This window comes from Protopterus annectens, chromosome 11.part0 (assembly GCF_019279795.1).
Source record: "Protopterus annectens isolate FY-2018-M chromosome 11.part0, PAN1.0, whole genome shotgun sequence".
Lineage (NCBI taxonomy): Eukaryota > Metazoa > Chordata > Ceratodontiformes > Protopteridae > Protopterus > Protopterus annectens.
This window is the reverse complement of record NC_056745.1, coordinates 980750345-980767203: the sequence shown is the minus strand read 5'-3', so window position 1 is coordinate 980767203 and position 16859 is coordinate 980750345. Positions and strand designations below refer to the sequence as shown.

The window sequence follows — 16859 nt, the reverse complement described above, 5'->3', positions numbered from 1 at the left end:
CTGTAGTACCACAGGCTCATACACGCAGAGGAGGTTACTTGAGTACTGGCACTAGGTCCCCTCACAAGCTTTGCCAGTACTTTAACTGCAACAGATTCACCTATCAGCACCTGTTGCCCCTGACATTTCTTTCCCAGCCACTCAACCTTGATACAGTTGATGAGGGTATGTATGGTACTGTGTATGACAGGTTTGGGGTATGTATTCCTGACACAGGTCAGCCTGTGTTAGTCTAATCTGACAATCATCAGCATGTGTGTCTGCTATCTCATATGCAAGTCTGGCCTCTTGTGTTGGTAGTGTACACAGATTCATAGTCCTGTATAAGTGGCAGCTGTTAAAAGGCTGAGCACAGCCCCTACTGGCCCAGTCTTACAAACAACAGTGCTAGATACATAACACAATTACCACAAAGGTAATGTAGTGTTGCAGTGTCTGCCACTACTATTCAAGTGGGTGACAACTGCAGGGGCTGTTAGGATTGCCAAAGGTGGGTTCAGAGGCCCTTAACATGGTAGAACCATCTGCCACACACAAACACACACACACACACACACACACACACACACACACACACTGCTGCATGGGGACATGCATTGAAGCACACATGCACAGAGTTGATACTTCTCAGATTAGATGACCTACCTATCTATTTATGTGCAATACAGTGATACGACCACTGCATGTACCACAGAGCCTTTGTGTTGGAAACTGCATAACTGTGCTTGTAAGGTGGATGACATCTGTATGGGCTGGAACTAGGCTGACAATGGGGGAGTTCACAGGGTGGAAGAGGCACACAAAATGGTATAGCCATCGCATACACACAGTAAAGACAGCCACAGGGGATGTGTATACAGAAACACAAACACAACTGCCAACAGACAGATTAGTAACCCTATGTATCCACTTATATGTAGTACAGTGCTACGTACACATTACATGCTCCACATTGATTATATGCCTGGGACATAGCCCACTACCTCTTACAACACGTAATCTTGGGAATGCCTTCATGGATGGTGGGATAAACCACCAGAAATAACGACTGGTCTCATTTATTGCTCCTACAAACCTGGGCAAGTGCTAGAGTAACAGACTCTGTAACAGCATGATGTTTCAGTCAGGTAGGATGTCTGATGCTGGCATGTCTGTCACTACAGTAACTGGGACATATTTGCCAATGATATCACAAAAATGTCCATTGTTAGGGGGGACACAGACCACATATAGGTTGCAAACATCTGGATATTCCATATACATCTGTAAAGATAACTTGTATGGGCTATATAGTTTAGCATAGTGCATGTGAGGCAGATGGCATTAATAGGTTCTTTAAAGTAATATCATGGGAGGGGGCCAACAGGCCTTAAAATGGTATAACGTAAACAACACAACAGCCATAGGGGATATGCTTCACACACACACAGACACACACTACTACAGTTATCAGCACTGAGATTAGAACCCTACCTATCTAATTTGTACTATAGCATTACACAGTTATTGCACACACCACAGAGCTTAGAGGGCTGAAGAGTGTATACAGGTACTTCTAAGATGAATGACATCAGTAGGCCTTGTAATTTAGGGCAATGGGAAGTGTACTGGGCGGTACATGCCTCAAAATGGTATAACCCACACCCCCAGAGGATAGGATTTTCACCCACACACACACACACACACACACACACAGTATCACAGTTGCCAGTATTGAGTTTAGAACCCCTACCTATCTAGTTGTGTACTACAGTGTTAAGCAGTCATCACACATGCCACGGAGCTTATAGGATTTAACAGTGTCCCAAGGTACTTCTAAGGTGAATTACATCAATGACCCTTGTAAAGTATGGCAATGTGAAATGTACTAGGTGGAAAGGGCATCAAAATACTTTACCCTACAAACATACACACACACACACACACACACACACACACACACACATACACACACACACTTGCCAGAACTGAGAATTTATTTTATTATTTTATTTTATTTTACATTTGTTGACCTGGCTAGTCTAGCTGGATACATGTCCATTTTCAGTAGAGGCCCGGGGAGAAAAGCTCCACAATAAAAATGGGTTAGTAAAATCAAGTATGTTATACATTCAAATAAGAAATATTATACAAAGAAAAAAAACTGGTTCATAAGTATTACTGGCAAAAATACTTTACAATACTGAGAATCAGCAAGCCAAAAATTTTTTTTTTTTTTTTTTTTTTTGGGAGAATATAAGGGTGAGAAAATAGAGAATAGAAAGTTTTAATCAAGGCTTGTAAAGGACAGAGCTAATAAGAATTAAGCACAGGATTTAGCTGATTTTAGAAGGTTCAAACACTAATACTATACTAACCTAGAAAAGGTTTGAGGGGGTGAAAAGGGTAGAGGGAGTAATAGTTTAGTCAGGGTTAGTACAAGGACAGAGCCATTGAGACTTAAGCAGAGTTTTTAGCTGCTTCTTGAAAGTGGGTAGAGAAATAATAGTGGTGAGTTCATGAGGGAGCTTGTTCCAGATAGGTGCAATACAGTTGGCGAACAAACAGTCTCCAGCTTTGTTGTTGGATTTATAGGGTGCTGCTAGTAGCTTTGTAGCGGAGCGCAAGGATGATAGATTTTTATAAGGAGTAATAAGGGTACTAAGTATTGTGGTGTTAGAAGGTTGACAAGATTTTGTGGGTGATGGTAAGTTGCTGTAGTCGTATTTGATTTTGTAGTTCCAGCCAGCCTAGTTGTTTCAGATTACAGCAATGATGGGTTCTAAAAGGGGCTCCTGTGGCAAATCTTGTAATATTATTATAGGATACTGCTAATTTATTGAAATTAGCTTTTGATAAGTTTGTGAAAATCGGTGAGGCATAAAGAAGGGTAGAGAGAGTAAGTGTGTTTGAGCTAAAGTACTTCTGGCTAAGGTAGTTAGGAAGGGTTTGAGCCTATAGAGAGCTCCAAGTTTTCTATTGACTGACTTGATGGTTAAGTTAATATGGGCATCGAAGTTGAGATTATGGTCTATTGTGACAGCTAAAAGTTTGGTAGTTGAGTCAGGGGATATTATTGTGCCATTGTTTGACATTATATTGAAAGTAAAGGTTAAAGATTTCTGTGATGGGGTAAAAAGTAATAATTTAGTCTTTTTGGGATTGAGTAAGAGGCCATGCTGATAGAACCAGTTTTCAGCTGCTGTGAAGACTTGTAGTGGTCTGGAGTGTTATTGGGGAGGATGCTGAACATATCAGAGTTGAGTCATCGGCATACTGTATACATATGGATTGAGGAAGGGACATATTTAGTTTGTTAATAAAAATAGAAAAGAGGAGAGGTCCCAGTATTGAGCCTTGTGGCACTCCAATTGTGATGGGAAGAAGAGATGATATTTGATTATCCCAAAGGACTGCTTGTTGTCTGTTATCTAGGTAGGATTTAAACCACTGGATAGCTTGACTGCCCAAGGCAAATGATTTGAGGATGTTTAGTAAGAGGGAATGGTTGACCATATCAAAGGCCTTAGAGAGGTCTAAGAATAGTGCTGAGGACAGCAGGTTGTTGTTCCGATGTTTATTAATATGGTCTGTGAATGACAAGAGTGCTGTAGTAGTGCTGTGATAGGGTCTAAAACCAAGTTGGCAGTCTGCTAATAGACTGTTTTTGAGAAGATGGTCAAGTAGTTGACTATGTATGCATCTTTCCAAGATTTTAGCTAATGGAGAAAGTAAGGCTATGGGTCGAAAGTTAGCAAGCTCGATAGAATTACCACCCTTGTGAAGAGAAATGATATGAGAGACTTTCCAGAGGGTTGGAATAAAGCCTTCAGTTATGGTTCGATTAACTAAGATGGAGACTGGAAGGGCAATTGCTTTGGCCGCAATTTGAAGGTATTCAGCTGGGAGGAGATCAGCTGAGGGGGTACAAGGTTTGAGTTTTGTAAGAAGAGTAAAGATGAGATCAGTTGAAACTGGTTGCAGTGTGAAAGAGGGGGGATTTTTGTTGAGGCTATAAGGTGTTGGAGTGAACTGTGGAGATAAATTTGAAGCAAGAGAGGTGACCGTATCTGAGAAAAATTTGTTGAAAGTTTCAGCGATTTGGTTAGGTGTGCTATGAGTGAGGTTAGAAGGAGTGGGTGTTTTAGAGTTGCCTGGACGTAGTAATTGATTGATACTTGTCCAGAATTTTTGAGAATTTTGGCGTTGAGTATGTTGGAATTTACAATAATAATTTCTTTTATCAAGGAATATAAGTTTCTTTGTTGCATTCCTAAGTTGTTTAAATGTTTGGTGGTCAGCTGGGTTTTTAGTACTACGCCATTTGGCCCAGGTTTTATTTCTATGCAACATTTTTTGTTTGGTTTCTTTTGTTAGCCAAGGAGCAGGCTTTGCTTTGGTTTTAATAAATCTAGTAGGGGCATGGAGGTTGAGTATTTGAAGGAATTTATTGTTAAAGTATGAGACTGCATCGTCTAGAGGCAAGTATTTTAGTGGAGACCAATTACATGCTTTGAGTTCTAATAGGAAGTTAGTTTGGTTGAAATTGCTTTTGTTCCTGGTAGTTCTAACTTGAGTATTATTGGAGATGGGGTTTTGTTTTGGTGATAAAAGTGATTAAATGGTCACTGATATTATCAGGTAGTGTGCCTGTAGTATAAATCATAGAGCTGTTATTGACTAGAATCCAGTCAAGGATGCTTTGTTTGGAGCTGGTTTTGTTAATTCGAGTGGGGACAATAATGGTTTGATTAAAGCCATAGAGGTTTATGTGAGAAGTGGGGTTTTGGGAGATGCAGGAATTCCAATCAATATTAAAGTCACCTAGAAGTATAGTTTCCTGAGGGAAGGAGTTTGAGAGCCAGTGCAGTAGGTTTTCAAGGGTATTAATATTGTTACCTGGGGGAATATAACAGCAAATGATATAAATGGATTTGTTAATGTTAATTTGTAGTTTGGTGATTAAGATTTCACTATTGTTTTGTAAGGGTGGTTTTGTATCTAGTAGGGTAACCAGTAGTTCAGTTTTGTAATAGTATAGCAACACCTCCACCCTTTTTGGTGTGCCGGTCAAGTCTAAAGATGTTATATCCTGGAGGTAGTATATCATTATCCTTGGTATCTGTTTTTAGCCAAGTTTCAGTTAGACAAAGGATATCGAAGGAATATAGGTCAAGGAGGGCATGCATTTGTGTTGTCTTATTATTTAGGCTGCGAATATTTAGGTGGGCTATTTGGAGAGAGTTCTGATTGGGGCTATGAATTGTGGAATTAGTTTGATTTACTATGGGGAAGGTAGGTTGGTGATTCACTGGGCCAGGATTGGGATGAATGTCGCCATGTAGGAATAATAGTTTCTGGCGGCTATGTAGGTATTTGGAAAGTTTGGAAGAGATTGAAAAAGCTTTCTTGTTTAGAAAATAATTGATATGAGTTCCTCTGTGATAATGCGGCATGAGGTAGGAAGCTAATGAAGTTATATTGATGTGTGGTTGAGAGATATGGAGAAAGTATAAAGTAGTTTGTTTTAGTGCTAGTTGAGATTCAAATAAGTTTGTGTTTTCATAGAAGGTAAGGGAGTAAGCAAGGAGAAGAGTGTTTAGGAGTAGGAAGGAGGAGAGAAGAATGTTTTTTTTAGAGATGTGTGGGTTATACATAGTGGGAGAAAGTTTGTATAAAGAGACAGTAAATAAATAGGTATAAGAAGGGGAGTGAAGGTGAGTAGTTGATTTAAAGGAGGGAGTTATTTAGAGGAAGAACAGATAAGAGTATCAGTGAGTGGGCGGAGTAGTAAAATTCCTTAATTAAAGGGGTATGGCTATGGGTTGATGGAGTAGGGGGTGTGACTATTGAGCTATAAGTTTAGGACCCCTGGGGGTGGGTGGGAATTGGGGGTAGGGTAGGGGAGCGGAGTGAGCCCGCAGGGTGAACGGAGTGGGTAGAGGAAAGGAGAAGGAGAGCCAGAAGCTGAAAAAGGAAAAACAATCAGCCAGTGTGTTTGGGATCACTCCCAGGGTCAGGTAAGCTATCGTAGAGAAGGAAAGTAGCATGATGTAAATAAGGCAGAACAGAGAGACTTACAGGGAGATTAAGCAGGTAAGACAGTGTTAAAGTATTGGAGAGATAACGAATTACTAGATTCGGGTCAAAGTGGGGAGGGCTTTTGGGTAAATAGGGAAGACTAGTTGTAGTATAAGAGACTGGGGAGGTGAAAGTCCCTTAAAATTAGAGGGTTTGGGAGAGCAGGGGTCAGCAGAAAGCCTCAGATGGGAATAATAACACTACGAAGGGGTAGTTACAAGAACCTAGCTTAGGAAGTTTCTCTATGTAGGGGAATAGGGAAACAATAGAATCCTATACTGCCATCTAGTGGCCTTGGGTAGGAATTACTACTCTAGATTGAAAAGGTACTAGGAAAGCAGGCACAGGTTAACAAGGTGGGCAGGAGAAAAATAAGAAAGATAGGACTGTGGCACGCTGCTGGCAGACTCTAGGCAGAGCTCTACCCTAGGACAATAAACCAGAATCCAGTGGCTCAATAAAATTCATTAAGTAGACAGGAGCAATAGACTGTACATACATGCAGCAGTCCTTAGGGAGGGTGCTGTATAGGGTTCCGTGAAGGAACTGGTATTCCACTTTAGCGTGAGGAGCTTCCAAGGAGGGTAGTCCGCTAGGCAGGTGGTCGCAACAGGAGATGACTAGGAAATAGTACAGTGGACGAGATGCAGCAGTCCTTAGGGAGGGTGCTGTATTGGGTTCTGTGAAGGAACTGGTATTCCACTTTAGTGTGAGGAGCTTCCAAGGAGGGTAGTCCGCTAGGCAGGTGGTCGCAACAGGAGAGGACTAGGAAATAGTACAGTGGACAAGATGCAGCAGTCCTTAGGGAGGGTGCTGTATAGGGTTCCGTGAAGGAACTGGTATTCCACTTTAGCGTGAGGAGCTTCCAAGGAGGGTAGTCCGCTAGGCAGGTGGTCGCAACAGGAGAGGACTAGGAAATAGTACAGTGGATGAGATGCAGCAGTCCTTAGGGAGGGTGCTGTATAGGGTTCCGTGAAGTAACTGGTATTCCACTTTAGCGTGAGGAGCTTCCAAGGAGGGTAGTCCGCTAGGCAGGTGGTCGCAACAGGAGAGGACTAGGAAACAGTACAGTGGACAAGATGCAGCAGTCCTTAGGGAGGGTGCTGTATGGGGTTCCGTGAAGGAACTGGTATTCCACTTTAGCGTGAGGAGCTTCCAAGGAGGGTAGTCCGCTAGGCAGGTGGTCGCAACAGGAGAGGACTAGGAAATAGTACAGTGGACGAGATGCAGCAGTCCTTAGGGAGGGTGCTGTATAGGGTTCCGTGAAGGAACTGGTATTCCACTTTAGCGTGAGGAGCTTCCAAGGAGGGTAGTCCGCTAGGCAGGTGGTCGCAACAGGAGAGGACTAGGAAATAGTACAGTGGACGAGATGCAGCAGTCCGTAGGGAGGGTGCTGTATAGGGTTCCGTGAAGGAACTGGTATTCCACTTTAGCGTGAGGAGCTTCCAAGGAGGGTAGTCCACTAGGCAGGTGTCGCAACAGGAGATGACTAGGAAATAGTACAGTGGACGAGATGCAGCAGTCCTTAGGGAGGGTGCTGTATAGGGTTCTGTGAAGGAACTGGTATTCCACTTTAGCGTGAGGAGCTTCCAAGGAGGGTAGTCCGCTAGGCAGGTGGTCGCAACAGGAGAGGACTAGGAAATAGTACAGTGGACGAGATGCAGCAGTCCTTAGGGAGGGTGCTGTATAGGGTTCCGTGAAGGAACTGGTATTCCACTTTAGCGTGAGGAGCTTCCAAGGAGGGTAGTCCGCTAGGCAGGTGGTCGCAACAGGAGAGGACTAGGAAATAGTACAGTGGATGAGATGCAGCAGTCCTTAGGGAGGGTGCTGTATAGGGTTCCGTGAAGGAACTGGTATTCCACTTTAGCGTGAGGCGCTTCCAAGGAGGGTAGTCCGCTAGGCAGGTGGTCGCAACAGGAGAGGACTAGGAAATAGTACAGTGGACGAGATGCAGCAGTCCTTAGGGAGGGTGCTGTATAGGGTTCCGTGAAGGAACTGGTATTCCACTTTAGCGTGAGGAGCTTCCAAGGAGGGTAGTCCGCTAGGCAGGTGGTCGCAACAGGAGAGGACTAGGAAATAGTACAGTGGACGAGATGCAGCAGTCCTTAGGGAGGGTGCTGTATAGGGTTCCGTGAAGGAACTGGTATTCCACTTTAGCGTGAGGAGCTTCCAAGGAGGGTAGTCCGCTAGGCAGGTGCTCGCAACAGGAGAGGACTAGGAAATAGTACAGTGGACGAGATGCAGCAGTCCTTAGGGAGGGTGCTGTATAGGGTTCAGTGAAGGAACTGGTATTCCACTTTAGCGTGAGGAGCTTCCAAGGAGGGTAGTCCGCTAGGCAGGTGCTCGCAACAGGAGAGGACTAGGAAATAGTACAGTGGACGAGATGCAGCAGTCCTTAGGGAGGGTGCTGTATAGGGTTCCGTGAAGGAACTGGTATTCCACTTTAGCGTGAGGAGCTTCCAAGTAGGGGAGTCCGCTAGGCAGGTGGTCGCAACAGGAGAGGACTTGGAAATAGTACAGTGGACGAGATGCAGCAGTCCTTAGGGAGGGTGCTGTATAGGGTTCCGTGAAGGAACTGGTATTCCACTTTAGCGTGAGGAGCTTCCAAGGAGGGTAGTCCGCTAGGCAGGTGGTCGCAACAGGAGAGGACTAGGAAATAGTACAGTGGACGAGATGCAGCAGTCCTTAGGGAGGGTGCTGTATAGGGTTCCATGAAGGAACTGGTATTCCACTTTAGCGTGAGGAGCTTCCAAGGAGGGTAGTCCGCTAGGCAGGTGGTCGCAACAGGAGAGGACTAGGAAATAGTACAGTGGACGAGATGCAGCAGTCCTTAAAGAGGGTGCTGTATAGGGTTCCGTGAAGGAACTGGTATTCCACTTTAGCGTGAGGAGCTTCCAAGGAGGGTAGTCCGCTAGGCAGGTGGTCGCAACAGGAGAGGACTAGGAAATAGTACAGTGGACGAGATGCAGCAGTCCTTAGGGAGGGTGCTGTATAGGGTTCCGTGAAGGAACTGGTATTCCACTTTAGCGTGAGGAGCTTCCAAGGAGGGTAGTCCGCTAGGCAGGTGGTCGCAACAGGAGAGGACTAGGAAATAGTACAGCGGACGAGATGCAGCAGTCCTTAGGGAGGGTGCTGTATAGGGTTCCGTGAAGGAACTGGTATTCCACTTTAGCGTGAGGAGCTTCCAAGGAGGGTAGTCCGCTAGGCAGGTGCTCGCAACAGGAGAGGACTAGGAAATAGTACAGTGGACGAGATGCAGCAGTCCTTAGGGAGGGTGCTGTATAGGGTTCCGTGAAGGAACTGGTATTCCACTTTAGCGTGAGGAGCTTCCAAGGAGGGTAGTCCGCTAGGCAGGTGGTCGCAACAGGAGAGGACTAGGAAATAGTACAGTGGACGAGATGCAGCAGTGCTTAGGGAGGGTGCTGTATAGGGTTCCGTGAAGGAACTGGTATTCCACTTTAGCGTGAGGAGCTTCCAAGGAGGGTAGTCCGCTAGGCAGGTGGTCGCAACAGGAGAGGACTAGGAAATAGTACATTGGACGAGATGCAGCAGTCCTTAGGGAGGGTGCTGTATAGGTTTCCGTGAAGGAACTGGTATTCCACTTTAGCGTGAGGAGCTTCCAAGGAGGGTGGTCCGCTAGGCAGGTGGTCGCAACAGGAGAGGACTAGGAAATAGTACAGTGGACGAGATGCAGCAGTCCTTAGGGAGGGTGCTGTATAGGGTTCCGTGAAGGAACTGGTATTCCACTTTAGCGTGAGGAGCTTCCAAGGAGGGTAGTCCACTAGGCAGGTGGTCGCAACAGGAGAGGACTAGGAAATAGTACAGTGGATAAGATGCAGCAGTCCGTAGGGAGGGTGCTGTATAGGGTTCCGTGAAGGAACTGGTATTCCACTTTAGCGTGAGGAGCTTCCAAGGAGGGTAGTCCGCTAGGCAGGTGGTCGCAACAGGAGAGGACTAGGAAATAGTACAGTGGACGAGATGCAGCAGTCCTTAGGGAGGGTGCTGTATAGGGTTCCATGAAGGAACTGGTATTCCACTTTAGCGTGAGGAGCTTCCAAGGAGTGTAGTCCGCTAGGCAGGTGGTCGCAAAAGGAGAGGACTAGGAAATAGTACAGTGGACGAGATGCAGCAGTCCTTAGGGAGGGTGCTGCATAGGGTTCCGTGAAGGAACTGGTATTCCACTTTAGCGTGAGGAGCTTCCAAGGAGGGTAGTCCGCTAGGCAGGTGGTCGCAACAGGAGAGGACTAGGAAACAGTACAGTGGACGAGATGCAGCAGTCCTTGGGGAGGGTGCTGTATAGGGTTCCGTGAAGGAACTGGTATTCCACTTTAGCGTGAGGAGCTTCCAAGGAAGGTAGTCCGCTAGGCAGGTGGTCGCAACAGGAGAGGACTAGGAAATAGTGCAGTGGACGAGATGCAGCAGTCCTTAGGGAGGGTGCTGTATAGGGTTCCGTGAAGGAACTGGTATTCCACTTTAGCGTGAGGAGCTTCCAAGGAGGGTAGTCCACTAGGCAGGTGCTCGCAACAGGAGAGGACTAGGAAATAGTACAGTGGACGAGATGCAGCAGTCCTTAGGGAGCTTGTATGGCTGAGGGCTGTCCAAAGGTAATTCTTATAAGGGGAATGACATCAGCAGGACTGCTAAAGTAGGGCACTGGAAAGTGTTGTGGGTGGGAAAGTCCTCAAAATGCTTTATCCTACAAACACACACACACACACACACACACACACACACACACACACACACACACACTTGCTGGAACTGAAAACAGAACCCCTGCCTATCTAATTATTTGTACTATAGGGTTATGTAGTTATTGCATGCGCCACAGAGCTTGAGGGGTGAGGGCTGTCCAAAGGTACTTCTAAGGGGAATGACATCAGCAGGACTGCTAAAGTAGGGCACTCGGAAGTGTTGTGGGTGGGAAAGTCCTCAAAATACTTTATCCTACAAACATACACACTTACAAACACTTCTGCACACACACATTTGCTGGAAATGAGAATAGAAGCCTTGCCTATCTAGTTATTTGTACTAGACTGTTGGCTATTTATTGCATGTGCCACGGACCTTATAGGGCTGAGGGGTGTCCAAAGGTACTTCTAAGGGGAATGACATCAGCAGGACTGCTAAAGTAGGGCACTGGGAAGTGCACTGGGTGGGAAAGTCCTCAAAATAATTTATCCTACAAACATACACACTTACAAACACTTTTACACACACACATTTGCTAGAACTGAAAATAGAACCCTTGCCTATCAAGTTATTTGTACTATACAGTTACGTAGTTATTGCACGTGCAAAGGAGCTTATAGGTCTGAGGGCTGTCCAAAGGTACTTCTAAGGGGAATGACATCAGCAGGACTGCTAAAGTAGGGTACTGGGAAGTGTACTGGGTGGGAATGGCCTAAGACTGTTACACACACACACACACACACACACACACACACACACACACACACACACACACACACACACAAAGGCAGGTGATGTGATATTACAACCCCCACCTCAGTACTATTACACAATGGAGCTCACCTTCAAGCTGATACATGCGACTGATTACAACCAGTATGCCACTGTCCGCAGCATATCACTTTATGCAATTCAGGGTATCCCTGTGTATAACTCACTCTCTGTGTGTGTCTCCCTGTGTCTCTCTCTCTTTATCACTGTATCTCTCTTTCCCATGTCTATGTGTGTGTATGCTTGACATATTGTTTATATGTTGCCCATATATATGTTAGTGCATCACATGCAACAGATGCAGATATATCACATATGGGCCACCTACAGCTAGCTGAGGGTAATCCTGTCTGATGGGCATGTGTAGAGACAACTAAGGTGTACATAGCTGTCTGTATGCAAAGACATATATGCACAATATAGTTACACAGTCCGATGTGGGGTCCAACATGGCCTGTAATTCTCTAAGTGTAGGAGCAGGCCCAGTATGACCTTCTATAGTAAGAGTGGGACTCCGTTCCAGAGATAGTTGCACTCCGATCCGGGGTTTTGTGTGCCAAGCCATACCTCTCAAAAGTAAAAAGGAAGTAGCTAGAGTTACAGGGTTTGTTTTAGCAGACATGTTCTGAATTATAAGACATCTGACAATGAAATGTATTGTGTCATTACCTAATGACAGAAATCTTCAGATCACAGTGATTTGCCAGAGAAATACAAAATGCATGATGCACAGACCAATATTATGAGCCATATTCTTGCCCAATCTGGCCAGTTAAGAGATGTGGCTACAGCCGACTGACTGATGAAGCTGTGTAAACAGTCCAGCACCTTGGTGATATACTGGCTGGGGATCTCCTGCTTGTGTGGTATTTTTCTTACCTGAAAGTCATATCCTGGTGTGGCCAGACCACTCTACTGTACAGTTTTTTGCAGATTGTCCAGATGTTCGTCTAATTTTTGTCCATTTTACATAAACTTGTGTTTTTCTGGCAAGTTAGTGGCCAATAATTAAAGACTGAAGTTAGAAAATAGTGACAGACATTTGTTTCAAACTTCATAACGTTCAGCAATTTCTGCTAATGCAAAACCTGTTATTCTACCAACTTTCTCAGTTTGTAAGAGCAATATTTAAAATATATGCCTATCATTGTGTCTTTGTCCCACTTTTATTTATAACCTTGTCCAGATGTCTTGTTGTAAGAGGTTGACAGGTATGGATGTGGGTACAGAGTGCATTCTACTGAGCAGAGATGTCCATTATATGTGTGGTATATTCTACATAGCACTGTGATTTCCAGGTATGTCAGTGGCAGAGCAGTCTGAGTAATGTGATGAACCATTGACAGACAGTTGTTGATATGTTGATTTGAGGTTAGTAGGCTATTGGCCCTGATGCCCTTATGACCCTCGCAGACGAGTGTAGCCCATGTTAAGCCATGTCAGCACCCAGAGCCCCTGTCCAGCAGGGGCACAGGTGTAATCACAGGACTGTATTTTCCATTTCCCATGCACTTATACGGGGAGCACTTCACTAGGGGTACTGAGGCACCTAGCTTGATGTGAACAGGGAGTGTATTCCACAGATGGGGGAGTGTGTGTAGCATGCGTATCCATCACACCAACAAGCCATACTGATATCACAGACCAGGTCGATGCTGCGCCTACAGGTTGATTGACTGGGCCTTGACTTCCAGATGTGCAACAGTCTCATCAAGGCAGGGTCTGGATTGCTTTGTATGGCAGACAGGGGTCACCTCTGTGGAGTGTGTATGGAAAGTACAGTTGTGCACAGTTACCATAAATGTAGATGTTCGAGTGTATTCACTGTTGCAGTAATCACATTTGGGTCATCACTGCCAGGGTAGCCCTCGGCCGGCCCAAATACCAGAGGCTTAGTATTTCTGCGTCGGTTGTTGTCACTTCAGGACTGATGTCAGGTTGTCAGCAGCATACAGTAAGGCAGCCGACGCCATTACATCAGTTTTTCTTGCCCTGTAAGGAGCTCCCAAGTGGGAGCCAGGTTATGGTGAAAGAACTCCACCAGTAGAAAGTAAATACCAAAATGTTCCTTGTAAGGAGAGAGAGAGAAAGAAGAGGGGGTGGAGGGTGGGAAACCAGGACTGCAACAGTGAATACACTCGAACATCTACATTTATGTAAGTGTACACAACTGTACTACGTTCTTCGTGTTTCACTGTTGCAGTCTTCACATCTGGGTTGATTCCCAAAGCTGAGGAAAAGGGTGGAGGCAGTCAAGGAGACTAGCGGCTGGCTAGCATGCCCTCAACACTGCAGTGGCAAAGCCTGCCCTGGATTTAGAGAAGATAGGCAGACGGTAATGCTTGGTGAAAGTGTGAACAGATATCCAGGTGGCAGCCTCCAGGATGTCCCTGGTGGGGACCCCTCTCAGGAAAGCTGCAGAGGTGGAGGCTGCTCTAGTGGAGTGAGTCCTGACCCCCTTAGAGGGAGGTTTTCCATGTTGCTTGTAACAGAAATGGATGCAGTGTGCTATCCATTTGAAAATTGTTTGTTTGGAGATGGCTTTGCTTTCTGCCCCTGCAGCAAAGCTAACCAGTAATTGATCAGACTTTCTGAATGCTTTAGTCCTGTCTAGATAGAATCTGAGCTGTCTGTGCACATCCAGAGAGTGCAGGAGCCTTTCCCCCTTGTTTTTTGGGTTAGGGAAAAAGGTGGGCAAAAGAATGAATTGGATGAGAGCCACACTGGACACCACGATGGACATGAAGGATGGGTTAGTCTTGAGGGAAACCCTGTCAGCATGGAAGATAATGAAGGGCTCTACAGCCATGAGTGCTTGCAGCTCAGAGACTCTTCTGGCGGAAGTGATGGCCAAAAGAAAGGCTGTCTTCCAGGAGAGAAATTTTTAACTCTGCTGAAGATGCTGGATCGAAGGGGGGCAGGGTGAGCTTTTCTAATACAAAGTTAAGGTTCCAAGCTGGGGTAGGTGCTCTTCTGGGTGGCCTCAAGTTGCTAGCCCCTTTTAGGAATTGTTTGTTCACAGGGTGTAAGAAAAGGGGCTGCTCAGTGTGGAAATGAGCAGAGATAGCACAGGCATGAATTTTAATAGAGGAAAAACAGAGACCACTGTGTAGCAGGTCAGCTAGGTAAACCAGGATGAGAGGTAGGGAGGGCTGTGCCGTATTGGCTCCCTTAGCCTGAATCCAGGTGCAGAACCTTTTACATTTGTCAGCATAAAACTTTCTAGTTCTAGGGCATCTGGCCTCACTTATAACATCTAGAACCTGTTTACTGAGGTTGGCAGATTGATCAGTGGTAAAGGAATAAGCCATGCTGCCAAATTGAGGGTCTGCAATTGGGGATGCATGAATTCTGCTGCCCTCTGGGTCAGGAGGTTTGGGGTCTGAGTGAGATGCCATGGTGGCAGTGGGTACCAATGCTGGCAAGGCCATTCTGGAGCAATAAGAACTGTCCTTGGTTTTTCCTCCCTTATTTTGAGCAGGACCCTGGTGATGAGAGATAGTGGAGGAAATGCACAGACCGATAGACTGACCCAGGGGATGGATAGGGCATCCACTGTCCAAGCCATGCAGTGATACTCCCTGGTGCAGAAAGTACAGTTGTGTAGACTTACCATAAATGTAGAAGTTAGAGTGTATTCATTGTTGCAGTCATTGTAAAATATTATTATCAGTGAGCTAGTCTGACACCGTATTACTGTACCCATTAATATTTATTTGTATTAGTACAAATTTTGCCAAACAGTTAATACTGTCAGAGTTATTTCAATTCTACTATAACACAGCTAGACAGACTGATGAACACTCAGTCCAAATAAGTCACCAAAGAGTGAAACATACTGTCCAGTTTATATACTCTTTTAAATGTCAAACAATGTTATGTATAATGTCCTTGTGACTTGTTCTTCTGGTTTCTGTTTGAGTCATGAAAAAGTCCATGGGTATTTCTAGCCTGGACAGTTGTTTTATGTCCTTCTTTGGTTATTTTCTTCCTTGCTGTATCCGAAGACTTCACAAAAAGTCTCTCCACATCATCTTTGCGTCACTTGAAGTGTCTGTATTTTATTTCATTTATTTCTGCATCTGAAAGCTCACAGAAAGTCAACTTCCTTTTTTCTATAACAGGATGCCTTTTACAGTAAGCCCACAGCTATATGTTATTAACATCTAAGCTGAACATTTACATGAAATTAACTGTTTTTGCAAAGCAAGCCATATTTTATTTTACTGCTGTTTTTCTTTTACTGCACACTGACAACCGATTCAGAAATATTAAGCCTCTGGTATTCGGGCTGACTGAGGGCTACCCCTGGCAGGATAACCCAAGTGTGATGACTGCAACAGTAAAACACGAAGAACATCTTGCTGAGATGATGGTTGGTGAGGGAGGGAAAGAGGTTGACCTTCGAGGTGCACCATTTCTGAGTTATTAGGGTGAAAGTTATTTTGTCTAGCTGCCTCTCGTGTGGGTCCAGAAGATTTCTGCTTAAGTGGTCTGACAGACAGTTTAGAGAACCTGGTAGGAATGGTGCTAAAAGGTGTAGTTGCATGGCAGAGGCTGTGTGCTAAAGGGTCATGGCTAGCCTGCACAGAGGGTAGTAGTGAGTCCCTCCCTGCTTGTTGATATACCACATCACAGTGTTGTCTGTTTTGATCAGGAGAGCCCCTGGGGAAAGAAGGGGTCTGAAAGCTATTAATGCATGCTGGACAGCTAACGTGTCTTTTTGGTTGATGTGCAGATGTATTTGCTGTGGGCTCCATTGGCCCTGTATGCACCTGCATGCACCAGGCATAGTCTGATGCATCTGTGGTGAGGGTCTGGGTGGCGGGGGTTGGTGAGAAAGGTAGTCCCTCATTGTGGCAGCATGCTGCTGCCCACCAAAAAAATCTTTCCTTAGGCAAGGTATCATTGGTACAAGAGTTTCCAGGTCTTGAGAGTGTTGACACCAAAGGCTTTTTACGTACCACTGAAGTTTCCTCATATGCAGTCTAGAATATGGAATGAGTATAATGCAAGATGCCATGAACCCCAGAGCTTGCAGGGTTTTCCTTGCAGACAACTGGGGTCTGGTGGCTAGCTGAGAGAAGTAGGCTGTTGGGTAAGTTTGTTTTCTTGTATAAGGAACGCCACCTGGGATGCTGTGTCCAGGCTTGCTCTTAGGAATATAATCCTTTGGGTGGATACTAGTTTGGATTTATTTTCTTGGATAGTGTACCCTAGGGAGGTCATTAGGGACTTTACAAAGGCCAGGTGCTTGAGCAGCTTTTCCTGTCTGCCTGCCTGAATTAGGCAGTCATCTATGTATGGGTAAATTTGGATACTCGTTTGTCTGC

At 45.2% G+C, this 16859-nt stretch overlaps 1 protein-coding gene across 1 annotated transcript in view; it reads right to left on the bottom strand.

Moving 5' to 3' along the window:
* The window catches only part of SFMBT2 (Scm like with four mbt domains 2), a 2938510-nt gene that overhangs the window by 655316 nt on the left and 2266335 nt on the right, over nt 1–16859 (bottom strand). Inside the window, 1 exon segment of the mRNA XM_044088354.1 lies at nt 7130–7186. Coding sequence (XP_043944289.1) covers nt 7130–7186 — 57 coding nt within the window.